Raw genomic sequence first — 27,960 nt, forward strand, 5'->3', positions numbered from 1 at the left:
ACAACTTCTTAACTCCAAAACTCAATGCCCTGAATAATGAAGGCCAGCATGCCAAACACCTTCACCACTCCATCTACCTGTGATGCCGCTTTTAGTGAACTATACACTTGCACTGCTAGGTCTCTCTATTCCATAACACTCCCCAGGGTCTTACCATTCACTGCATAAGTCCTACCCTGGTTTGATCTTCCAAAATGCAATGCCTTATATTTATCTGGATTGAAAACTATTTGCCAATCAGCTGATACCAAGCTGATCAAGCTCCCCCTGTAATTTTTCATAACCTCCGCACTGTCTACAACACCAGCTATTTTAGTATCATCCGCAAACTTACTTACCACGCCTTGTACATTCACTCCTTCATGTAAATAAATTTTGTACATCTATGTAAATTACAAATAATAAGCGTCCCAGCACCAACCCCTGTAGCACACCCCTAGACACAGACCTTCAGTCCGAGAAACAACCCTTGACCATCACCCTCTTCTTCCTACCACTGAGCCAATTATGAATCCAATTCGCTATCTCCCCCTGGATCCCATGTGATCTAACCTTCCAGATTAGCCTTCCACAAGGCACTTTGTCAAAGGCCTTTCTAAAGTCCATGTAGACAACATCCACTACCCTACCCTACCCTCGTCTACCCTCTTGGTTACCTACTCGAAGAACTCTGAGATTTTTTAAGACACGACTTCCCATACACGGTGCTGTGCTGACGGTCCTGAATCAGACCCTATCTCTCCAAATATTGGTAGATTTTGTCCCTCAGAATCCGCTCCAGAAATTGTCAAACTCACCAGCCTGTAGTTTCGTAGTGTGCTTTTGCTACCCTTTTTAAACAATGGCCACTCTCCAGTCCTCAGCAACCTCACCTGCAGCCAGAGATGAAGGAAAAATCTCTGCAAGGGCCTCCACAATTTCTTCTCTAGCTTCCCACAAGGTCCAAGAATGCACAAGGTCAGGCCCTGGGGATTTATCCACCTTAACACACTTTAAGGCCTCCAATACCTCCTCCCTGCTAAATTTGTACGTGGTCCAAGACAACACTACTTATTTCCCCAGCTTCCATCATTTTCTCCACACTAAAAACTGAAGAGAAACATTCATTAAAGATCTCACCCATTTCCTTTGGTTCCACACATAGACAACCATGCTGATCCTTAGGGGGACCTATTTTCTCCCAAGCCTCCCTTTTACTCTTAATATAACTTTAGAATCTCTTGGGGTTTTGCCTCACCTTGCATGCCAGATCCTTCTCATATTCTCTTTTAGCCCTCCGAACTTCTCTCTTAAGTGCACTCCTACATTTCTTCCAGTCAAGAGATTCACTAGTTTCCAATTACTCATGCACAATGTTTGCCTCCCTCTTTTCCTTAACCAGAGCCTCGATATCTCTCGTCAAGCAGGGTTCCCAAAACCTGCAAGGGTTCCCTTCACCCAAACAGGAACGTGCAGGCCCTGAACTCTTGACATCGCACTTTTGAAGGCCTCCCACTTGACAGACGCTGCTTTCCCTGCAAACAATCTCGCCCAATCAGCCACCGCAAGATCCTGCCTAATGGCTCTAAAATTTGCTCTGCCCGCGTTCAGGACCTGAACCTGTGAACCGATCATATCCTTCTCCATAACTATTTTAAAACTAATGGAATTATGGTCACTGGACCCAAAGTGCTTGCCAAGGGACACTTTCACCACTTGCCCTACCTCATTTCCCAGGAGGAGGTCCAGCGTTGCACCCTCTCTAGTAGTTCCCTTGACATATTGATAAAGGAAGCTCTCTTTGACACATTTCAAAGATTCCACTCCATCCAAGCCTTTTAGAACACAGTCAGGGCCCTTTGGCCCATGATGTTGTGCTGACATAAATACCTACTCCATGATGAATCTAACCTTTCCCTCCTATACAGCCCATAACCCTCCATTTTTCTTACACCTATGTGCCTATCTAAGAGCCTCTTAAATGTCCCTATTGTATCAGCCTCTACCATCTCCCCCGGCAGTGCATTCCAGGCACCCACCACTCTCTCTGTAAAAAACCTACCTCTGACATCTCCCCTAAACTTTCCTCCACTCACCTGAAACGAATGTCCTCCGGTACTGGTCACCGCCACCCTAGGAAAAGTGTGCTGGCTGTCCACTCTTTCTATGCCTCTCATAATCTTATGCACGTCTATCAAGTCGCCTCTCATCCTCCTTCTCTTCAAAGAGAAAAGCCCGAGCTCGCTCAGGTTTTCCTCCTAAGACATATTCTCTAATCCAGGCAGCATCCTGGTAAATCTCCTCTGCACCCACTCTAAAGCTTCCACATCCTTGCTATAATGAGGTGCCTCCAGAGACAATCCCTCCATGATGTCCTCCTTTTCTGCAGCTGTGATAGCATCTTGGATTAGCAATGCTATTCCCCCCCCCTTTTATCTCCCTCCTTATCCCTTACGAAACATCTAAACCGCAGAACATCAATCAGCTAATCCTGCCCTTGCGACAGCCAAGTCTCTGTAATGGTCACAAAATCGTAATTCCACGTACTGATCCATGCTCTCAGTTCATCACCCTTATTCTTAATACTTCTTGCATTAAAGGAAACACGTTTCAACCCATCCAACTGACTGCATTTATGGCCCATCCACTGTCTATCCTTCCCCACAGTCTCTCTGCACATCGCATCTACCTTTACACCAATTGCTCCATCATCTGACCTAACACTCTGGTTCCCATCCCCCTGCCAACCTAGTTGCAAGGACATTGGTCCTTCTCGAGTTCACGTGTCATCCATGCCTTTTGTACAGGTCATACCTTCCCCAGAAGAGATCCCAATGATCCATAAATCTGAAACACTGGCCCCTGCACCAAATCTTCAGTCACAAATTTGTCTGCCATATCTTCCTATTCTTACCCTCACTGCTGTGTGGCACAGGCAGCAATCCATAGATTACTACCCTTGAGGTCCAGCTTTTTTGCTTTCTTCCTAATTCCCTATATTCACATATCAGGACATCATCCCTCTTCCTATCTATGTCGTTGGTACCAATGTGTACCACGATTTCTGGTTGCTCCCCCTCCCCCTTAAGAATACTGTGGACTTGATCCAAGACATCTCTGACCCTGGTACCTGCAAGGCAACATACCATCCAGGAGTCTCGTTCTCCACCACAGAATCCCGTGTTTGTTCACCGAACCAATGAATCCCCTAGCTCTATTGCTCTCCTCTCCTGCCCCCTTCCCTTTTGAGCTACTAAGCAGACTCAGTGCCAGAGATGTGGCTGCTTTTACACGATAGTTGGCCCAGTCAATATTAGGGAAGTTAAAATCTCACACTAATACTGCTCTACTATGTTTATAACTAGCTGCAATCTCTCTACATATCTGCTCCTCCAATTCCCGCTGACTATTGGAGACCTATAATACAATTTCATCAGAGTAACCATCCCCTTCTTGTCTCTAAGTTCGACCCATCTGGCCTCACTGGATGATCCCCCAAGAATATCCTCTCCAATGACTGCTGTTATGTCCACCTTTATGCCCCCTCCTCTCTTACATGCACCACTGTCACACATGTGGCATCTATATCCTGGAACATTGAGCTGCCAATCCTGCTCTTCCCTCAGCCATGTTTCTGTTATGGCTATGATATCCCAGTTCCCAGAGCCAATCCATGCCCTGAGTTCATCCGCTTTACCTGTCAAGCCTCAGGTTAAAGAAGGCAGCTCACCACCACCTTCTCAAGATTAACTGATAATGGTCAAAGCTGCAAAAACAAAAATATTTATTTTATGATGTGAAATATGCCTCTTGGTATGGGCTTCAAACAGATCCTATGGTATCCTTACCACATTTATGAGCACAATGGGAATTTTCAGAGGATTATTTTGAGCTGAATGCAAATCCAGGTCTGAGAATAGGAAGTACAATGGTCATTTAACCATGTCTCCCAATGCTGACAGACCACTGAGGCCAGAAGCGGAGCACTGATACACTTCAGCTTTACAACAGCCATGGCTGATATGGTCACGTGGCCCCTGGTGCCACCAAACCTGACCTGATGAAAAGATTACACAATAACTGTCTGATTTAATTTTTCTTTTATTTGATCTTTATGTTTTTAGTTATTTTCTAGCTGTTTAATCCATCAAGATTTTTTTAGTAGTTAGAATAATTATTTTAAATACGTCAATCTATTTCAACTGTTTTTAAATGTGTTTGACTTCAGGAGATATTTAAAATGATTAAAAGGCCTTTGAGAATCAGACATTCTGGTAAAAGGCTCAGGGTCTATTACTCAAGTCCTAGCGTCCACTTCGCTGCATGGACAATTGATCCCACAAAACCATTATAGGTTTGTGTGACTATGGGAAGAAGTGTGAGTGGTAGACTGGACCAAAACTAATCAGGTTTAAAGGGGTAATACAGAGACACAAAAAATTCTGCAGATATTGGAATCTGGAGCAATACACAAAAAGTGCTGGAGGAACTCAGCAAGTCAGGCAGCATTTATGGAGGGAAATAAACAGTCAACATTCTGGGCCCAGACCCTTCATCAGGACTGGAAAGGAAGAGGGCAGAAGCCAGAAAAAGAAGGTGGGGGGAGGAGTACACGCAGACAGGTGATAGGTGAGTTCAGGTGATAGGCGAGTTCAGGTGATAGGCGAGTCTAGGTGAGAGGGGGATGGTAGGTGGGTGGGGGAGGGGGAGAAGATGTAATAAGGTGAGAGGTAGAAGAGGGAAAGGGCTGAAGAAGAAGAAATCTACTCTGCTATCCAGTTATGCAAAAGCATTATCAGAATCTTAATGCAATTGAACTGCTTTCTTCTCCCCTCCACAGCCTTCAAGCTGAACCCCGCACCACCTGTTTGTATCTCCTACCCAAGATTCACAAACAAGACTGCCCTGGTAGGGTCACTGTACTTACCCTTAACAACTTCTCTTATGCCTCCTCCAACTTTCTCCAAATCAATGGTGTAACCATGGGCAGTCGCATGGGCCCCAGCTACGCCTGCCTTTAGGCTGGCTATGTGGAGCAGTCCATGTTCCAAACCTACCTCCCCAGCTTGTTCTCCACTACACCAACAACTGCATTGGTGCTGTATCCTGCACCCATGCAAAACTTGTCAATTTCATAAACTTCACTACCAACTTCCACCCCACTCTCAAGTTCACTTGGTCCATCTCTCCCCTTTCTTGATCTGAGATGGAGACAGATTATCTATCTATATCTATTGCAAACCCATTGACTCCCACAGCTACTTCGACTACACCTCCTCTCACCCTTTCACTTGTAAGGACACCATTCCTTTTTCTCAGCTCCCCCATCTCTGCTGCATCTGTTCTTGAGACGAGGCTGTCCACTCCAGGACATCTGAGATGTCCTCCTTTTTCAGAAGATGGGGTTCCCCCCTCCACTGTTATAAATGGAGCCCTCACCCACATCTCCTCTTTTCCTCCACTTCTTCTCTTACCCCATTCACGATGCCGCCCCTCCCTCCCCCCCACCCTACCAACCAGAGAGAACAGGGATAATGTTCTCCTGGTCCTCACCCATAACCTCAGTTACTTACGCATCCAACACATCATTCTTTGCAACTTCCACCATCTACAATGTGATCCCACCACGCGCCACATCTACCCCCCCCCCCACCCCTTTCTGCTTTCCACAGGGATCACTCTCTCCCTGGTCCACTCAGCACCCTCGCCCCACTCCTGTCCCCCACCCATCCCTGTCTCTCCCCAGCACTTTCCCCTGTGAGCACAAGAGATGCAACACCTGTCCCTACACCTCCTCCCTCACCATCATCCAGGGTCCAAAACAGCCCTTCCAGTTGAGGCAGTCATTCACGTGCATATCCTTTGGCTTTATTTATTGCATCTGATGCTCCCAACGTGGCCTCCTCTACGTCAGTAAAACCAGATGTAAACTGGGCGATCACTTCACCGAGTACCTGTGCTCCGTCTGCCGTGGCTGTCTTGATCTCCCAGCTGCCAGCCATTTTAATTTTCCTCCTCATTCCCACAGTGACACATCTGTCCTCAGCCTCCTCAGGTGTGGCTCAATGCAAACTAGAGGAACAGTACCTCATATTCCACCTTGGTAGTCCACAACTCCATGGTATGTGATTGCATTCTCCAACTTCCAGTAAACTGCTCCCCCTCTGTCCCTTTTCTCTCTCCTCCTGATCTTCCCAGTTCCTCCTTCACTCAGCCCAGCCCCCATTACCCTGTTTCTCTCTCCTGCTCCACTCCCTCTCCATCTGGCCATCACCCACTCACTCCTCAGATTGAGTCCCCTGGCCGATTTCTCCTACCTGCCCTCCCCACCTCCCTCCCTTGATTCCATGTTCCACCTTCCTCTCCTGTTGAATTCCAGCCCTTCGTTGCTTCCACCTATCATCTCCCAGCTTCTAGCACTACTTCCACTCTCCCTTCACCCTATCTGCCTCGCACCCCACCTCGTCTGGATCCACCTATCACCTACTTGCTCTTGCTCCACCTCTTCCCTCCAGCTTTTTATACTGGCTATCTCTCGGTCTATCTTTCAGTCCAGATGAAGGGTCTTGATGCAAAACGTTGACCGCCCATTTCCTTCCATAGATGTTGCCTGACCCTCTGAGTTCCTCCAGCTTTTTGTGTGTTGGTCCAGATTCCAACCTCTGCAGTCTCCTGTGTCTCCATTTTATGCACTTGGGTTATTTGGGAATTTGTACTGTTCCTTGGTCACAGAAGTTCAAACTCAAGGTTAATTGGTTTATGGACATTTTGTCACTCCAAGATCTAAACAGTGCCATTCACTCACATTAAAGGTACTGCAGCAGGAGCGTTCGCATTGTGACCCTGGGTGCCTTTCTGACCACTAATCCTCATATTGCTATTCACTGAGTCAATCAATACTGTTCTGCCTGCCAGCAGAGGGATTCATGAATTTGGTACATGAGGACATGAAGCCAACAGTTCACATTGATCTATCTTACAACATTAGGCACAGAACTACCCCAGGCTGTTTGTAAGCTCTGGCTATAATCTTGCCATAAGTGAAGTGGAAACCCCACTTAAATCACTAAATGAGAATTCTGGCACATTTCCAATGACATTACAGTGACAACGAATGAGTAGCCCATAGAAAATCTTTGACCTATGTTCTTGACTAAAAATGGCAGCATTTTTAACCATGTTACAAGTTTTTCTTTCAGGGACTGCAGTGAGTGAAAATCACATCAAAATTGAAAGGACTATTTATCATCAATATAGAAAGTCATATGGTGTAGTAAGGGAAATAGCTTGAAAATGGGAATAACAATTGTGGATCATTTTAAGTACATATGACCTAAAACAGTGTTTTTCAGATGAGAAGGTTGTAATGTTTATGTTTAGGTGTTCGAAATTTTGAGAGTGAAATTAAAATATCTTGACGTCATCTTATTGATGAGTAAATGTCAATGACCTCAATGAAATAAGCTTGCTTGTTCTGAAACTGTATTACAATAACTGGTGCAACAAGAAATACTTAATTGGAAATTAACAGAACTGACTAATTATAGAACCCCGAAAGACCACATAATTCTGTCTAACTAAACAATATCAATTTCAAAAACAATTCTCATTAAAATTTCTTTTGTGATGTTTGGTTCAAACTAGCTGACAACTAATATTTTGTACCTACACCTAGTTCATCAGCGGAATTAAAATGTGCTCTGAATTAATTTACATACTTAAATAACTCTGTTCCACAAGAAATTTTTGGCAAAGTTCCAGAATGACAAAATGTCATAAATCATTCAATGAAGTAGCTTCAAAATGTGAAAAATACATTGTGCATGTTGTCATTGTCAGTTATCAGACAGTAAGTCTCTTGCTGATTATGACATGTTGTTTTACAAAACCCATCAAAATAAATTTGCATGCTGTCCCCTTTCATCTTCATCAAGCAGAACCCCAAAATCCCACACAATTTCAAAGGCTAAACAATACAGCAGTAAAGGTCACTGGAATGAGCTCTCAGAGATTAGAGAAAAGACTTCTCCTTTGTTTGAATCTTGTATGAAGCTTTCATGGTTTGAACAATTATCAGAAGCTGGCAAACACTGGATCATGAATGACCCAGAATCCATATAGAACTGCATGTGACCTTCAGTTAATTTTGTGCGTATGAATATAAAGGACCCTATTTGTATTTGTAATTCACACCATCTTGACTTTTCTTCCAAATAGTACCTTCAAAAGGTTAAAAAAAAGATTCTATGTTATGTTAGTGCTATGCCAGAGTGAAGTAAGGATGTCCACATGATGATGCAGCTTCAGGAGTTAGCATTTAGGCAGTGGGTCAAATTGTGCTGGCTACAGTTACTGGTACCAAAGGGAACACCAGCAGTCAGCTTGTCCTCCACCAGCAAGTCTCAGACTTACACAGACCCACTCTTATTCCAAGGCATGCTGAATGGCAGAAGCCAACACATCTGTCACTTTGCTTTATTGCTGGACTCCAGATGGAGCCCTGTTTTGCTCAGATTTCTCCACAAAACCCTGGGCAAATTTGCCTCTTTGGCCCTTGCCAGTGAGAAACATTAATAAAATTTCTTGCCTTAGTCAAGTATTTTTTTTATGAGTTTGGTTTTAATTATTTCTTAGTGCATTAATTCATTACTTTACAAAATTCGCTATCTTCCTCTCAAACTGTTGGTGGCATGAAGAGCCGTGGCCTTGCAACATCAACAGTTTCTCCTCTTACAGATGCTACTTGACCTACTGATTTTCCAGAATTACCAATTTTTATTTCAGATCTCCAGCATCTGCAGTTCTTTGATTTTCATGTTTGAAGCATGACCCTGAGTGCAGTCTTCCATGGAGAGCAAAACACACTGTAATTCGGTCTGGCCCAGCATAGCACAGAGTCCAGTCAGCTGGCTGCACTCATAACAATGCCTCTGACAGCTAGTGAGGCCCCAGCTCACCCCACTCACAGATTGTCAAAGCTGTCAGTGTGATTGGCACCACAGAATGAGAACTTCTTTGACATTCAGAAACACTCAGGGTGTATGCTTTTAAGAAGAAAATAAAATATTAAACATTTTTACCTTTTCTATAAAAAAATCACAAAACACATCCATGTTCAGAAACAAATCAATTTAAATCATTAAAATTAACTTTAATAAAGCCACTAAGCATTCTTCCAGGAGCCAATGTCCCCCAGCTATTCTTCCAATAAAAGGCTGTCACAATGTTCCATGCTGGGGCCCAGCTGCATGCCTGGGGCCCACAGACGACTGAGTTCTCACTATGCCTTGCTTATCTCTCCGAGATGCGATGCGGCCATTTTGCTTGACCCTCCATGTCTATCCTATCAGGTAGGTGAGGGCCATGGATAGCAAGTCAGATGCAGCTCGATGTGACCCATGAAGCTTCGTTCTTTTTGCCAAAAGTACAAGAAAAACTACAGAATTGTGATTTGCAAATCCCCACATGCTGAGTTGCTGGCAAGGAAGATCTTGATGGATGACATAGCTCCATGTTATATATTACTGTCACATTGGGAGGTAGATGCTGGGAAGGTAGAACAATCACAGCTTAGAAAATATCAGATTTAAAAAACCGTGGGAGTTGGAAAGAAACCACTCCCAGGCTTTGCTAGCTGCCAAAACTGTCATGGATATTTAATGTTTCTGCATGTCTCTGATATCAAAAGCCAAAAGCGATTGTTGCAATTACCTTCCTGGTTTTCAGTTATGGCAGTCTTCAGAAGCAAAAATCTGTTTTATCATCAGAAATGCTTTATTTTATTAAAAGGGAAACTTGAGGTGAATTACTTGTCTTTCTCAGAAGTATTCAATATCAATATATTGGTTGAATTTGGTACAGCGATCAAATAAGTGTATTAAGGCATATTAATAAGGCCATAAAGAGGAAAATATCAACTTTCATTTTGGAATAGATTGAAAAGAAATCCTGGAAACATATCAAAACTTAGAACACAATTGGAGCACCACGTGCCACATTTGGTAAAGAATCCTGATATCTATATTTTAAAATAACAGACATTGCCGAAGGTACAACAAGATTTCTTCATCCCCTGCTGGCTCTGTCCCTCACTTCTCAGTAGCAGAACTCAGATCTCAACAGTAAACTCTCAGAAACCTGCCAGACCAGTTGGAGTTCCTGGACGGGTTCTGAAATTCTGCACCAATCAACTAGGCACCATCTTTGCTAACATGTTCAGTCTCTCACTTCAACAGTATATTGTTTCCATTTGCTTTAAGAAAACCTCCATCATTCCACTCCCCAAGTGAAGGGTCCTGTCTCAATGACTACGACCAGTAGCTCTAACATCGACCATAATGATGTGCTTTGAGAGACTGGTAATTGCACATATCAGTGCCAGCCTCCCAGACAATCTAGAACTCCTGCAATTTGCATACAGGAAAAATAGGTCTACAGAGAACGTCATCTCCCTTGCACTACATTCAGCTCTGGATCACCTTGACAATAAAAAAATATGTCAGAATGCTATTCATTGATTACAGCTCAGAATTCAACACCACAATACCAAGTCTCTAAACTCTTGGACCTTGGCCTTGGGGGCCCCATCTGCAACTGTCTTTTAGACTTTCTGACCAGCAGACTTCAGTTGGTTAGAATTAGTCATAATATTTCATCCACCCTGACCCTAAACACTGGTGCTCCCCAGGGCTGCGTGCTCAATCCCTTGCTTGACTCCCTGTATACCCATGACCGTGTGGCCAGATACAGTGCCAACTCGATCTGTAAGTTCGCCAATGACACCACTGTTATTGGCTGGATCAACAATAATGATGAGACAGAGTACAGGAAAAAGACTCGTGTCATGTTGTCAGGACAACAATCCAGCCCTTAATGTCAACAAGACAACAGAAAGACAAAAGAGCTGGTTGTTGACTTTGTTGACCAAAGGAAGCAGGTTGGGGGGGGAGAGGGAGGGGGTTGGGCGAAAACACAACACTGTCCTCATCAACTGTCCAGCTGTATAGATGGTTGGCAGTTTCTAGCTCCCAGGAATCCATATTGATGTAGAAATTGTAGGGGCCCTGGTAGATATATTTAAAACGTCCTTAGCCACGGGTGCGGTGCCAGAGGACTGGAGGACAGCTCATGTTGTTCCATTGTTTAAGAAAGGCTTGAAGAGTAAACCAGGTAATTACAGGCCAGTGAACCTGCCATCAGTAGTGGGTAAATTATTGGAAGGTGTTCTGAGAGATAGGACATATAAGTATTTGGACAGCCAAGGGTTGATTAAGGATAGTCAGCATGGCTTTGTGCGTGGTAGATCGTGTTTAACGAATCTTGTGGAGTTTTTTGAGGCGGTCACTAAGAAAGTAGATGAAGGTAAGGCTGTGGATGTTGTCTACATGGACTTTAGTAAGGCATTTGACAAGGTCCTACATGGGAGATTAGTTCAGAAGGTTCAGTCAATGGGTATCCATGGAAAGGTTGTAAACTGGATTCGAAATTGGCTGAGTGGGAGAAGACAGAGAGTGGTTGTGGATGGTTGTTTCTCAGATTGGAGGCCTGTGACTAGTGGTGTGCCTCAGGGATCTGTGTTGGGGCCATTGTTGTTTGTTGTATATATCAATGATCTAGACGATAATGTGGTAAATTAGATTAGTAAGTTTGCGGATGACACTAAGATTGGAGGTGTAGTGGACAGTGAGGAAGGCTTTCAAAGCTTGCAGATGAATCTGGACCAAATGGAAAAATGGTCCAGAAAATGGCAGATGGAATTTAATGCAGACAAGTGTGAGGTGTTGCATTTTGGAAGGACAAATCAATGGAGGACATACACAGTAAATGGTAGGGCACTGAGGAGTGCGGAGGAACAAAGGGATCTGGGAGTTCAGATACATAATTCCCTGAAAGTAGAGTCACAGGTAGACAGGGTTGTAAATAAAGCTTTTGGCATCTTGGCATTTATAAATCAAAGTATTGAGTATAGGAGTTGGAATGTTTTGGTGAGGTTGTATAAGTCATTGGTGAGACCAAATTTAGAATATTGTGTGCAGTTCTGGTCGCCGAACTACAGGAAGGATGTCAGTAAGATTCAAAGAGTGCAGAGGAGATTTACAAGAATGTTGCCGGGTCTTCAGGAGTTGAGTTAGGGAAAAGATTGAGCATGTTAGGACTTTATTCCATGGAGCGGAGAAGAATGAGGGGAGATATGATAGAGGTTTACAAAATGCTGAGGGGCATAGCCAGACTTAATGCAAGTAGGCTCTTTCCACCTAGATTAGGAGAGATAAGTAGGAGAGGACATGGCTTTAGGGTGAAAGGGGAAAGGTTTAGGGGGAACATTAGAGGGAACTTCTTCACTCAAAGAGTGGTGGGAGTGTGGAATGGGCTGCCATCTGATGTGGTAAATGCGGGCTCGCTCTGAACTTTTAAGAGTAAATTGGATAGATACATGGACGAGAGAGGTCTGGGGGGTATGGGCTGGGGGCAGGTAAATGGGACTAGCAGAATAATGTTTCGGCACAGACTAGAAGGGCCAAATGGCCTGTTTAGTGTTCTGTAGTTTTCTATGGTTCTATATCACCAGCAACCTCACCTGGTCCCTCCATACTGATGCAGTGATCAAGAAAGCACATCAGCGTATGTATCTGATAAGATTTGGCTTGTCTGCGAGGATCCTCTCAAACTTCTACAGATGCACGAAGGAAAGTATCCTGACACATTGCATCTCAGCCTGGTATGGCAACTCTGCTCTAGACCAATGGAACATTGCTTTCAGCTCAGATAAATACATTGTGCTGAAATACCCATATGGCTCTTCACTCAGCCTTTACTATTTACGAAATGGCACTTAACAAGAAGTTTATTGAGTAACACATGCCTTTTGTAATTCAAGAAGAACCTGTATATATAAAAACTGACGCAGAAGCCAAGGCCACAGTGTCGTAAAAATAGGAAGCCATGTTTGAATTCACCCCGGTAGTTTCCTTGGCAACAGCACCATTTTGTACAGCTATCATTTATCAAGTGGTTTAAATAACATTTGCCTTTACTCCAGCAAAATACTGGAATGTTAGAAATGACAGACCTTCCTTCATTGTTTTTTTACCTCCTTTTCATCACTTCTCCTCAATACATATATTGCCACTTCTGATTAAAGATTAGCAAATTGTATCATTAACTCTGCATTTCTGTTGCCTGAATTGCTGAGTACTTATCATCAATCATCCCCACCATCATGCCCTCTTCTAGCAGCTACCATCAGGCTGGAGGTACAGAAGCCTGAAGTCCCACACCGCCAGGTTCAGGAACAGCTACTTTCCTGCAACCATCAGTTCTTGAAGTGACATGCACAACCCTGACCCTACCTCAGCAATGGAATACTATGGACCATCTCTTGCACTATCATGGATTTGTCTCTGATTGTGTCTCTGTTTTTTGTATCAAGGTCTTGCTATTGCACAAGTGTTTCATCTCTCTCTTCACTGTCTTGAAGAACTTATTGTACTTTATATTCAGTCTGTATCTATATGCCTGTGAGGTTGTGGCAAGCAGGTTTTTCCACTGTACCTGTACCTCACTAATATTGTGCACATCACAATAACTTGACTAGGCTTGTGCATTTGCAGGATCATCTGATCTAACATTGAAACAAGTTACCTCATATTGTGCAGCAAAGATAACACCAGAAACAACAAACATAACTCATCCTAGTTATCCTATTCCAGCTGGACACAGGAATTGGTGAAAAGATGTGATTTGTGAAAATGCCCAGCACTTAATTTTTTTTACTCTATCGCTCTTTTCCTCAACTTCATACTTTTTGTTGAATCATGGAATGATTCATCCAACTAGAACACATTCCTACTCTTCTTGCAAACCACCAGAAATGTTTTCCTCTTCAAATATTTATCCATTTAACTTTTCAATGTTCTCTTTGAATTGGTGTTCACCACCTTTTACTGTTTGTATTCCAGATCATAACAACCTGCTCTGCTTAATGAAGTCTCTTTATATCACTTTTGGTTCTTTTGCCAAACAGCTTCAACCTGTGCCCTCTCGTTACTAGTCCTTCTGTTACTAGAAACTGTTTCATATTATTTAACTTACAGAACTGTTTATGATACTGAACACCTTCATTAAATATCTTAATCTTCTCTGGTCAAATAACAGAAGGCACTGAGCATTGGTAACAATCTGATAAATCTTGTCAAGGGTTTGATATCCCTTCTCATGAATGATATCCAAAAGTGAAAGTAATTTTTCATCCAAGGTCTAAGTAGTCTTTTATAAAGATCATCTAACATTATTGTTTTTGTGCTCTTCACGAAACAGCTGATTCCATATGCTTTATTAATAGCTTTCTCAATTTGTCCCACCATCCTCACTGAGTTGTCGACATATAGCCTCTATCCCTCTTCCCCAAACTCCTGTAAAATTGTGCTACTTTGTTTGCACTGGCTAATGTATCCCCACCAAAATGTATCACATTTCTCAACATTCAATTTTCTCTATCTCTGCCACTTACATTATTTTGTGCACATCCTTGTGCACAATCCTCCTCAGTACAAGCTACATTTCTGAGTTTCTTTGGACCCAAGCCTACGCTGAATATAAATTAGGAAGTGGTTCCAATATCGACCCCATGGGAATATCAATACATGAATAACAATCATTAAACATCAGTCTTTTTCTCCCTATTCACACTATCATTGTTCTTTCAATACCATGAACCTCAATTTTGCTAATAAGTCAGTTGCGCGATGCTTTGTCAAATATTATTTGGAAGTCCATACAACAAAAAAATGCAGTACTCTCATCAGCACTCTTTCGAAGAGATCAGTTTGGATAATGTCAATGACAGGTTTAACAAACAAAAGTATCTCATCTGGAATGGAGATGCAAGAAACTGCAGATGCTGGAAAATGGAGCAAAAAATAAACTGCTATAAGAGCCTCATCTCAACATTCCCACTCCCCTTCCCAGCTCCATCTACCTATCATCCAAACCTCTGCCTTCATCTGGTTCTACCTATCACCTCCCAGCAAAAAAAAAAACAGCTGCTGGAGGAATTCTGCAAGTCAAGCAGCATCTGTGGAGAGAAATGGACAGTCGCCATTTCAGGTTGAGACCTTTCACCTGGACTGAAAGAGTAGAAAGGAGATAGCGGGTATATAGAGATGACAGGGAGCGGTGGGGCAAGAGCTGACAAGTGAGAGGTGGATGCAGGTGATGAGAGGTTGACTGGCAGATGGAGTCAGGTGGGGGAGGGCAGTTTGGAGATGCCAACAGAGGCTGGGAGGTGATGGTTGGAGGCAACAAAGGGCTGCAGACTATGGAATCTGATGGAAAAGGCAGTTGTGGAATCAAATAAGGGTGGTATAGTGGGCAAATGGGAACAGTGGGGGGGGGATGGAACCCCATGCGAGGAGTGTGGGTGATGGGTAGATGCAATAAGTAGGAGATGGGGGGTAGTTGGTTTGAAAGGATGGTGTGCATGAGAGGACATGGGTACATCAGAAGGACAGAGAAAGGGACAGAGGAGGAGCAGGTTACCTTAAATTGGAGAACTCAATGTTCATACTGTTGGGTCATAGACCACCCAGGCAAAATGAGGTGCTATTCCTCTCGTTTGCATTTGGTTTCACCCTGGCAGTGGAAGAGACTGAGGTCAGACAGGTCGGTGTGGGAATTGGAAGGTAAATTAAAATGGCTTGCAACCAGGAACTCTTGATGGCCATTGCAGTCAGAGTGCAGGTGCTTGGCAAAGTGGTCTCCTAGTCTACATTGGTCTCACTGATGTAGAGGACGACACATTGACAGCACCTAATGCAATGGACAAGGTTGGAGGAGGTGCATATGAATCTCCGCCTCACCTGGAAGGGCTGTTTAGGTCCCTGGATATTGGTTAGGGAGGTGGTGTAGGGACAGGTGTAACACCTCCTACAGGTGCAGGGGAAAATGCCTGGGGAGAGGGAAGGATCACTGGGGAGGGATGAGCGAATCAGGGAGTCACAGAGAGAGTGACTCACAAGGTTCACAAACAGGACTGCCCTGGTAGGCCCATTGTTTCTGCCTGCTCTTGCCTCACTGAACATATCTCCTCATACCTTGACTCTATCTTGTCCCTCCCTTGTCTCTTCCATCCTACATCTGGGATACATCTCAAGCTCTCCACCATTTTAACAACTTCCAATACCCTAGCCCCCACCACCTCATCTTTATCATGGACCATCTCGCCCCTATACACCCCATTCCCCATCAAGGAGGCCTAAGGGCTCTCTGTTTCTTTCTAGAAGCTAGATCCAACCAGTTCACCTCTGCCTTCAATCTCCTATGCCTGGCAGAACTTGTGCTTTCCCTGAAAAACTTCTCTTTAGATTCCCCTCACTTTCCTCAAAGCAAAGGTCCAGCGATGGGCACTTGCGTGGGCCCCAGATACATCTTCCTTTTTGTTGGCTACGTGGAGAGGACATTGTTCCAATGTACACTGGCACCACTCCCCAGCTGTTTCTTTGGTACATTGACAACTGCATTGTGCTGTTTCCCGCACCTGCGTGGAACTCATCAACTTCGCTACCAACTTACATGCTGCCCTCAAATTCACTTGGACAATTTCCAACACCTCTCTCCCTTTTCTTGATCTCTCTGCTTTCACTTAAGGATACAAACTATCCACTAACATTTACTGGAAAACCCATTGACTCCCAAAGCTACCTTGACTCTACCTCCCCCACCCTGTCTCTTGTAAGTTCGCCATCCATTTCTATCAGTTTCTTCATCTCAATGCATCTGTCCTCGAGATGAAACCTTCCAGTCCAGAACATCTGAGACGTCCTCCTTTTTCAGGACATCCTCCTTTCCCTTCGCCCACCCCGCCAACTCCAGCTGTGGTTGATGGTAGCCTCACCCACATTTCCTCCACCTCCCACACTTCTGCTCTCACCCTGCCTTCCCCCAGACAGAACAGGGATAGAGTTCCCTTGGTCCTTACCTATCAGCCCATCAGCCTCTGCATCCAGCATATCATTCTTCAACTTTAGTGCCAACTACAATGTGATCTCACCACAATTAACATCTTCTCCTCCCCAACTCTTTCTGCTTTCCACAGGGACCAGTCTATCCATGACTTCCTGGTTCATTCATCAACCATAGGTGTTACATGTGTCCCTCTACTTACTCCCTTACCACCATCCAGGGATCTAAACAGCCCTACCAAGAGAGGCAGAGATTAACATGCACCTCCTCCAACCTACCGCATTCAGTCCTCTCAATGTGGCCTCTTCTAAGTCGGTGAAACCAAGTGCAGACAAGGCAGCCGCTTTGCTGAGTACCTGCGCTCTGTCCACAATGGTCATCTTGAGCTCCTGGTTGCAAGCTATTTCAATTCCTTTTCCCATACCAACCTGTCTGTCCTCTGCCTCCTCATCTGCCCGAGTGAGGCCAGACACAAACTGGAAGAACAGCATCTCACATTCTGCCTGGGTAATCTACAAAGTATGAGTATTGAATTTTCCAATTTCAGGTAATCCCTTCTATCCTTTTCTCTCTCCTTCTGTTCTACCCAAGTCCTCTCACATGCATCCTTACTTCCAAATCCCCAGCCCCCAATCACCCAGTTTCTTTCCCTTCTCCCACTTACTCCATCTGCCCATCACACACACACTCCGCCCACTGGGTCCCCTCCCCCCCAATGTTTCTAACTGCCCACCGTACCTCCCTTATTTGGTTCCACTCTTCAGCTTTCTTTTTCATCAGATTCCATAATCTGCAGCCCAATGTTGCCTCCACCTATCACCTCCCAGCCCCTATCGCTATCTCCACCCTTACCTGACTCCATCTGCCAATCCTCCTAACCTGGATCTGCCAATTGTTTGTGAGCTCGTGCCCCACCCTTCCCTCTCACCTCTTTATACAGGTTATCTCCCTATTTCAGTCCACTTGAAACATTGACGGTTCATTTCCCTCCACAGATGCTGTCTGACCCGCTGAGTTTCTCCAGCACTTGGTTTTTGCTCTAGAAATTCTGCATTCTGCAGTTTCATGTGTCTCCATATCACCTACCACCCTCTGTCTCACCCCTCCCTCTCACTTCTACATTCTGGTTATCTTCCCTCTACACTCTCAGTCGTGATGCAGTGTCTCGACCCGAAACTTTGACCACTGCTATGTCTCCACAGATTCTCATTGGCCCACTGAGTTCTTCCAGCAATTTAATTTTTGGTACCTTTTCTCGAAGTTCATTGAAGCTGCAGCAGAAATTCTTTCCATCTCAAACAATTTCCAGTGATTAATTCTGTAATCTTTGAAAATAGAAAGCGAAGGTTTGCTATTGAGGTTACTTCTGTCCATGTTTTAAGAATTTGCTTGAGGATGTGTCCTTTTTCTGTTTTTCCTTTAAGGAGATAATTGATTTATTCTCTTCGGTGCTGCATTAGATTAATCACGAGCACTGTAGTGAGCCAACTAAGTCAAAGATTACTTAGTGACAAAAATGAGCATTCCAGAAGCAGTGAAGAATATAGAAACATATTTTCTGCAAAACATCTTTGAGAAGTAGCTTGTAATCTGAAAATTACTTGGGATATGTAAAATGATTATGAATTGATGACATAATGACCTATATTTAGATTTTTTGTGCAATAGTTTAGAAGTGCCTTACAATTGCTAACTTTTTATTAAAAAGAAATTTACTGTACTTCTTACTTTACCCATACTTTGCCCTTACCTCTGTTTGTCCTGATACTGCTGGTTTGAATACAAGTAGGATCGAGAAATTACCATGTCCTTTTATGTTACTTGATTGAGAGGAGACTGCATGTCTTTTTCTCCAATCCAACAGTCAAATCATCAGACAAATCATATTACCCATGCTGAAGTTCACTATTTGTTCATACTCCAAAATTGTTTAACCAAAACAAGTCCATCAGAAGGGATAGGAGGAGGCAGAGGCAGGGGTAGATATATTCATAAAAAACAGTAGATTTGGACATTTCCAACAATTTCAATGGATTGGTGTCTGACTTTGCTAAAAAAGGACCAAACTTCAAACACACTCATGAAAAATGCGCACACAGTTCAAAACACTGTACCAAACATTTTCAGCAAAATTTAATGGAATTCTCTGATATGGGATGGTAGCGCTACTTTACTATTGTATTTGAAAACACAAAAGATGATGATTGTAGGTACTTGCAGCAGATATTAGAGTAAAGATAGAGGAGACTAAAGCCCCCTGACAATCTGGAGTCATTCCCTCACTTTCCCTCCTCCGCACCCCCCTTCAGCTCTATGAGAGATGAAAATATATTCTGCTGTCAGGACCCATGAATTCCGGCAAATCACCAGACTTCCAGATACTGAGGGTATCCTTATCGCTGCCATCTTTGGAGTAGGGTTTTGCTTTCCTTCATTCCTACATTATTCCAACACCCCACCCTATGTCATCTCAATCCCATTTGAACAGAATCTTGAAATTGTTAACATTGATAAGGAGAACATTGGGAATCACAATTTTAAATACTCTTTCACAAACAGGCTCCTTCATCAAAGTAAGCTAGCAACATCAATGCCTGCACAGAGACTTGATATTTCACATCTGGAAACTGGTGATCCGAGATCAGACACAGATTCAATCATAGGCATTCCATTCTTCACCATGCTATGGTGATTTGAGGCTGTCAGTTATCCTGTAACTCATTATTATTAACTATATGCACTGCAGCATTTAAATGTTGCTAAATTACAAAATGATCGACAATTCTTGGATTCTAATCTGAAACTAAGAGGGACTCAACTGAGTCAATCAATGTGCTTGCTGACTTAATCCATGCCTTTAGTTAGTTAATCAGCTTTCCAGTGAAGTTTCAACCTGAAATATTAGATATTCATGTATGTGTTAAATTAAGTTGCTTCATACCACAAAGACTATTTCTTTTGGAAAAAAAATAACATAATAGATCCCAAGTGCTTTTTACTGAAAATGCATCACCCGAAGCTTCCTTTAAAAATTTAAAAATCCAGCATCTGCAGAATCTCTTGTGTCTCCTTTAAAAATCTAAATGTCCAAGATAAGCTTGAAGGAAAACCAACATTTAAAAATAAAATGTAGGGTTTGAAATTAACAAATTTTAACAAAAAGCAGTTGATAGATAATTATCAGATGACATTCTTTTCGCATAATGCACACAATTGATTTTGTTGAGCAAGAATTGTACAATAATATTGTTCAGAATGAAGTGTTTTATTCCGTTATTAAATATAAATGAGGTTTCACACTGTGCATCTTTCTGTCCAGTATTACAAATGAAAGATCTTTTTAGATTATATTCAAATCTTGCTTTTGGAGTATTTCACAGTTATTACATGTATTTGCATAAATTTACATGCAGGACAGATATGCATACCTCAACCTGATAATTATAATTAACCTTTGAAGGCTATCAGAGTTTCATAGTAGAGGGCAGTTTTAAAACAAAGTTAGTTTTCTTGCTTTTCTGATCTTCATTATTTGCCACTGAAGCTTGGTTTAGTAAAGGACAGGAACCAGCAGTGAGAGAACGAATGGAAGTACACAGTCCCCACACTCTTTAAAGTCACCACTGCTGATTACTAAAGTATTTATGAGAACTGGATAAATTATTTAGTAGATCAGTTTTCAGTTCTACCCAAGCTGCAGCATACAAATAACTTTGTTGCATCAATAGGGTTAACACATTAAATCAGTAGCCTGAAATTCTGATGGTCCCATTGTGCAGTTGAAACAGAGTTCATTACGTAGACTGTTGTAAATTGCAGAGTTAGACAAATGAAGTAAATCATCTTGTGCTGCTTGTATAATTGGAACTTTAAAATGAATATTGTGAATTTGCAGAGGTTATTCCCCAAATGGCACATGACTAGAGGAAAGTGAGACTGCTGGAAAACGTCCAGACAAGGGGGACAGACCGGGAGTAAATACGAGGTGGTGGGCAAGGGTGTATGCAGTTGAGGGAATTGGGAAGAGGAAGAATTTCCCTGCAGGAGGCTGGGGTGGTGGATGGTGGCTTGAAAGTGCCTGGACAAGAGGTGGAAACTGATGTGACAAAACAAAACAGATGTGTTGAACAAAACAAGTAATTATATACAATAGCAAAATGAGGGAATATTGAACATTAAGTAATTGGGCCTGCATGCCTTCCAAAAGGAGAATTGAGCCAAAGAGATATTTTTATTTTTGAAGCTCCCATCCTCATTGTGGAGTTGGAGACCCAACAAAAGTATGATCCATACAGTGACTGTCATTTCCTTGACTGCTCTGCAAAGCAGGGAAAAGTGTAATCACCGGGGCAGCCAAAGGAAACCAGATGTCTTTCTTGACCTTACTTTGTAGTGATTTTCTATGTATGGTAACCTTTCATTCAATATCATCACCATGGCACAAGTCAGGTGTTAAGTCACTGCCAGAAATTGATGCAAATGCCCAGCAGATGTCAAATCCTGGGATACTGTTCGAAAAAGATGTTGCATGAGCATCACACTCATAATGGAGTATCACACTCATAATGGAGTACTTCAGTCAATCTCCTATGAGTAAAGAAATTTTGATAGATTGTACAAGATGATGATATACTTTGAGAGGGAATATAGAGAGTAGATGTTGCCATCAGCCAATGGTTTAAGGAGTAAGGCATACAGATTTAAAGTGAAAGGCCAAGAATTCAGGGGAAGCGTGAGGGAAAACATCCTTAGGCAGAGAGTTTTAGGATTTGGAACTCACTGGCAGTTAGGATGATGGAAAAGGCTTTTAAAAGGGAAATAGGCACAAGGGAAAATTATTTGCGGGCCATGGGAAAGAGCAAAGAAATGAGATTTGCTCAATTTCTCTGCAAAGAGCTAACATGGATTCAATGGATGAATTGGCTTCTCTGTGTGCTGTAACAATCCCATGATCTTGAAGGGCACAAGGAAGGTAATAAGACTCATGGTAAAATACCTCAGGAGGAATTGGTACAAAGCTATATTATTATTAACCAGAGTAAAAGAATTACCATTGAACTGCAGCCATTTTTCCCGACAGAAAGCTAGACATTCAGTGCAACCAAAAGATATTTTTTATAACAGACTCTCAAGCCTGAGGTAAGGCTGAGGTGTTATCATGGAAAATACCATTTTTAGAGCTTTAGGATGATCTCTCTCAAGACCAGTGGGATCTACATGATAACATAAGGTGGAAAATCACTCCACACAAATCATTTGGAAAGAACACAACTTTCTGATGCCATACCTTATTAAAGATGGATGAATTTAGCCAGGCATAGATAACTAATGCAGATGTGGGCATAAAGAGCAAACTTGCTTATAACCTTTAAACTGCCTGTTATAAACTTTGCTTGCTTATAACCTACAATTTTGATGCAGCTTTTTAAGAATGTTTCCAGAAGCTCTGCATAGATGTCTATCCTGGTTGCTAGTGACTAATGATACCAAAGAAGAAAAGGCGCTCTCAAAGATCCTGACAATGCTCTTAGGCCACAAGACCATAAGACATAAGACCAGAATTAGGCTATTCAGCCCATCTAGTCTGCTCCACCATTCATTCATGGCTGATTTATTTTTCCCTCTCAACACCAATCTCCTGCCTTCTTCCCATAACCTTTGACACCCTTACTAATCAAGAACCTATTAACCTCCAACGTTAAATATACCCAATGACTTGGCCTCCATAGCAGTTTGTGACAATGAATTCTACAGATTCACTATCCTTTGGCAGAAGAAATTTCTCCTCATCTCAGTTCTAAAGAGACATCCTTTTATTCTGAGGCTGTGCCCTCTGGTCCTAGACTCTCCCACTACTGGAAACATCCTTTCCACATCCACTCTATCCAGGCCTTTTAATATTGAGTAGATTTCAATGAGATCTCCCCTTATTCTTCTAAACTCCAGCGAGTACAGGCCCAGAGCCATCAAACGCCCCTCATGCATTAATCCTTTCACCCCCAAGATCATTCTTGTAAACCTTCTCCAGACCCCCTCCAACAACAGCACATCCTTTCTTAGATATGGGGCCCAAAACTGTTCATAATACTCCAAATATGGTCTGACCAATACCCTATAAACCCTCAGCATTACATCCTTGCTTTTATATTCCAGTCCTCTCAAAATGAATGCTAACATTGCATTTGCCTTCCTTACTTCTGACTTGACCTGCAAGTTAACCTTTAGGGAATCCTGCACGAAGACACTTACTCCTGGATCACTTCATGGACAGCACAAGGGTACTTATACATCACAGGAAAAGATAAGCACTGTATATGTACATAATAAAACCACTTTAGGATACGGCATCTTTGTACATTACAGGATATTTGGAGATCAGTCAGCAGTAGAAAACAGAGCTCATTGCGCAATAGCTTCCTTATATAGATTTCTTCTGATTCATAGAGCCATAAAACAGTAATGACAAAGCACGCTAATCATTTCTTTGAGTTGATGCTGGCTTTCTGCAAAGCTTTGCAGCTTTCCCATTCAACTGTTCTTTACATGTGCCCTTGCGGTATATTTTTCAGGTATTGATCTAATTCTTTTTCACAGAACTTTTCTGCTGTATCACAGAGTCATACAGCATAGAAACAGGCCCTTTGGCCCAGCGAGTCTGTGCTGACCATCAAGCACACATTTACACTATTCTAGGCCTCGGAAATCAGTTTTGAAACTGAATCACTGAAGCTGTTAAGTAGCAACTCCACTTGCTGCACCATTGTACTGCCCCTGGCCTAATTATGCATTCCAATTCCAAATCACTTGCTGCATCAAAAAGATCTTCCTCATGTCACCTTTCATTCTTTTGCCAAACATCTTCAATCTAACCCTGCTGATTCTTGACCCTTCCACCAATGGAAATAGTCTCTCTTCCTCTGCTCTTCCAGACCTGCTCTCATATATCCTCTCAACCTTCCCTGCACTAAGGAGAACAATTCCAGCTTCTCCAGCCTTCTAGGCAACATCAGTCTCTCATCCAGGCAATCTTGCCAGTAAATCCTTTTATTGCTCTCTCTGAGGTTTTCTCATTGTTCCTAAAGTGTGGTAACTAGAATTGGATACAACAATCCTGCTGTGGATGACCTTCACTTTGAAAGGCTTAACATGACTTCTTTGCTTTTGTACTTTATGTCCCCATTTATGCAGCCCAGAAATACATGAGTTTTTTAACCACTAATCTTATCCTACTGTTCAAAGACTCAAACATATATGCAATCAGGATCTTTTAAAACCCTTTTAAAACTGCACCTTTTAGAATGTCTCCACTCATTCTTCCAACCAAAATACATCACAGCATTTTGCATTATGTTTATTCGCTACATATTTATCCATACCACTGTATTGGCTTCTTTGCTGGTGGATGTCTTCCATTAGTTAATCCATACTCATCCAAGTAACTGCTAATATCAACCAGGATTGTTGTTATTTAGAAAAGTTTCTTCCCAACTTAAGATAAACTGATTGGCCTCCTTGTTTCTCTCGGCAACCTATGACATGTTCCATCTGGATTTGAATGCTTACTTTCCTACAACCAGCCTCCTTAGTACAATAAATTGACTTTTACGATGACTATGGCAATAGCTTTTCCCTTGGTAAAGACAGATGTAAAGAACTCATTTTGTACCCAAGTCAAGCCTCCTGCCTACATGACAAAACTCCATTTTGTCCCTCACTCTTCCAAGCCCTCTATTCAAAAGATGCTTATTATTTAAATGACAATAGAAGTCTTTTGGGTTTGCTTTCACGTTACCGACACCTACTTTCATTATCTACTTTGCCTCTGGTATTTCCTTTATCACTTCTGCTCTGATGTTCCTACATTCACATTGGTTCTTACTTGAATTATCAACCTGAGGTCTACAATATACTTCATTTTTCAGTTCTCATTTTTTCCAGGACTTCCTTTCTCTCCATTTCTGCAATATTCTCCTTAATCAATATTAACAGTTTCCATCTTATTTTCATATTTTTATCCTCAATACCTTGCATCCTGGTTTTAGCAAGGTCCCTGTTATCACCACAATGTGAAAATCCCATGTTGCTATTTGTGCCCGTGCTCACCACCCTTATGACCATGCTTTGTGCTTTTCCATACACACATTGTACAGCCTTCCTAGAACCTCTTGAGTGCTCCTTTAATCTGCTCCCGAGCAATATTGTACTATTTCATATTTCACTGAGACTTCAGTGGTTTTATCTCAAAAGGCTCCAACATAGGCTAAATCTCCACTACATGTCCCAGGCAAGGTGTTCCTGTGTCTTGATGTCAACATAAGTAGCAACTGAAGAGGGCTAATTGGTTGCCCTCTCTTTTGGTGCACCTTTACCTTGGATGTCTCTTGTCAATTCCTTTATTTGCTGCTCATGCCACACCTCAAAAAATGGGAATATTTGGAAATATCATCAATAAATCCTACAGTAAATGGTGCATAATGGGTAAGAAACATAACAGTTCTCCAGCTATAACTGCCACAAAGCACTTTTCAAAATCCTATCTTCATGGCATAGACGAGAAAAGATTTTGTTAAGATCAATTTTGTCAAGGTTGGTGTTTCAGAACAAAATTGAAAACATTAGACCTTGTGAACTCAGCCACCTCCTGATTTAACGTGCTATACAAGCATTGCTTTCATAAGTTTAACTTAAATCAAATACAATTCTAATAGAAAAAGTTGAATTGCTGGAATAGCATCATATTGTTTGAACATGCTTACCACTTTGAATAAAATTTTGAATGCATTTTACAACCAGTGTAATTCCGACTTTCACTCCAATCCCTGAACTCAGAACAATGCATTTTTGCTCCAAATATTATTGGAACGTCAGGCTCATTCTGCTGAACAACACAAAATAACCTGTCAGCATGTGAAATACAATATCTACCTGTAGAATGTGATGGGGCACCACAGAGCAACACAACTCCTTGTCCTTCTCGGACAGACACATTATTTCTTGATTTTCCCTTGAAGTTTTCAAGATCTGCAGAAGAGAAAAGTGGAATAGCTATTATGTAAGATCATGTCACTTTGAAAGCAAATGTTATTTGTACTGATAAACATCTGTGAAGTGAATAACAAAAAAACTACAGATACGTGCTGCTTCACTGAAATGCTTTAAAGGACAAATTATGGCTCATGTTAGCTCACTAACATCACAGGAGCGAAAAATATTCTGTTACAATGAATTAGAGAAAAAACAATGGATACAAATCTTACATTATGTGCACCCAATTTCACTGGATTTTGTTAGCAGCTCTGCATAGAACAGCATTACTGTCACTGAGTTTCAGGATTCTGTCACAACACAGAGGTACCAAACTTATTGGCTAAACTCTGTCAGCAGTTTCCAACAATGTTCCACCAATGGACATGACATTTGAATAATGACTGTAGAGCTGCTGGGAAACAGGGCTGGAAGAAGATAGCCTATATTCTTTGAAGTGCCTTTTGCTTTTAATGACTTAAATGTGTTTTCAGTATTGTCAGCTGATCTTGCTTTATTGTTTTTCATTCTTTTTATATTGTATACATTTTTTTCTTTTAATATTTATTCATTGCTTTTGAGCCTCAAGGACTTCCAGATGTGTTTCATGGGTAAGATTTGTTCTGGCCTACCCATGTCACTTGATTACATTATTGGAGGCCCTTTTGCTGCTCAGGATCTCACCATTCAGGGCCTTCTGGATCCAAAACAAGCAAGCTCAGGAGAATGGAGAATGCAAGTCACAAGAGGCACAAGGAAAAATCTGATCCACAAAGATGTGTTCAGTTTTTTGAAAATGCATAAACCCCAAAAGTTAAATCAGGAATCTCAAAGGACCTCAAAGAATAAATCATGTTTCATTAAGATGGTTCATTAAAACTTGAAAAACTCTATTCATACAGCACAGTAACAGGTCCTCCTGACCCGACGAGCCCACGCCGCCCAATTACACCCATGTTTAACTCTTGACCTTGGTTAACCCAATGGTGCCGATAGTGGGACTGCCACAATTGCTCTTTGGGCTGGGACTTGAACAATGGCTGGAATTCCCATATTTTATTACCATCTATTGATGCCTTCTTCAAATATTTATATGGCAAAAGCAGTGCCTGCCTTAGTTCTGATGAGCCTCAGAAATAGAAATTACAAATACAACAGTTGTCCAGGTTTATGTGTTTAGAATTAACTATTTAGTCAATTCTGAACAGTCACTTTATCTGAATCATAAGAAGCCTGAGTTTTGTGCATCATCATTCCACACTTTCCCTGTGCAATACCAGACACGGGATGCATGTCTGTATATTAAAAGAAAATCAACCCGTGGACACAGGATGCATGTCTGCATATAAACAGCCAGTCTTTTACCATTTCTCATGCCTGAACTGGGCAGCACAATAGGGAATACACATAATGTTATGAGCCAAAAGACTTTAAACTTATTAACTCGGAACGGTGGCAAATGCTGGAAAATGTGCACCTACTCAGCTTAATTATCATGATATATAAACAGACAGGTGTTCAAATTAATGGATAAATAGAGGACCATAGATTATGTTCATGAATATAGTACCTCATACTCCAGAAACAATTATGAATGTTATGGTATTAAAACTATTCAGATAAAAAAAAATGGACAGATGTACTTCATGCCCTATTGTGCAACATTCCAATTTTCTTCAAACTGGCTGTAAAATCCAAAATGAGGAGTTTCAACAAATGACTTAATTTTAAAAAGCAAGTAATTTAATGAGATTTTCTCAACATAATCTAAATAAATTAATATTACTGTATTGATCATAATTATGGCACTGGACCATTGGAAAGTAGAAATGCATGTTTCTCATCGTCCACAAATTAATTGTTCGTATTCTCAGCATTCTATTCTATGCTGACCTGATCTTTCTGTTAACTTTCCTTGATACGACATCCATCATGTTATCCCCATCTCCTACATTATCCCACCTGCTATTAAAAGCTCACCAATTCTTTTGCCACTTG

The 27,960-nt window shown here is 41.9% G+C and overlaps 1 protein-coding gene across 4 annotated transcripts in view; it reads right to left on the minus strand.

The window, feature by feature from the left end:
• LOC127571688 (contactin-4-like) overlaps positions 1–27,960 on the minus strand; it is a 1,728,143-nt gene that overhangs the window by 561,499 nt on the left and 1,138,684 nt on the right. For all 4 annotated transcript variants that reach the window (XM_052018293.1, XM_052018296.1, XM_052018294.1 and 1 more), the window contains one exon: positions 25,864–25,959. In XM_052018293.1, the coding sequence (XP_051874253.1) occupies positions 25,864–25,959 (96 nt within the window). The remainder of the gene's footprint in view (positions 1–25,863; positions 25,960–27,960) is intronic.

The sequence above is a fragment of the Pristis pectinata genome, chromosome 6 (assembly GCF_009764475.1).
Source record: "Pristis pectinata isolate sPriPec2 chromosome 6, sPriPec2.1.pri, whole genome shotgun sequence".
NCBI classification, from domain to species: Eukaryota; Metazoa; Chordata; class Chondrichthyes; order Rhinopristiformes; family Pristidae; genus Pristis; species Pristis pectinata.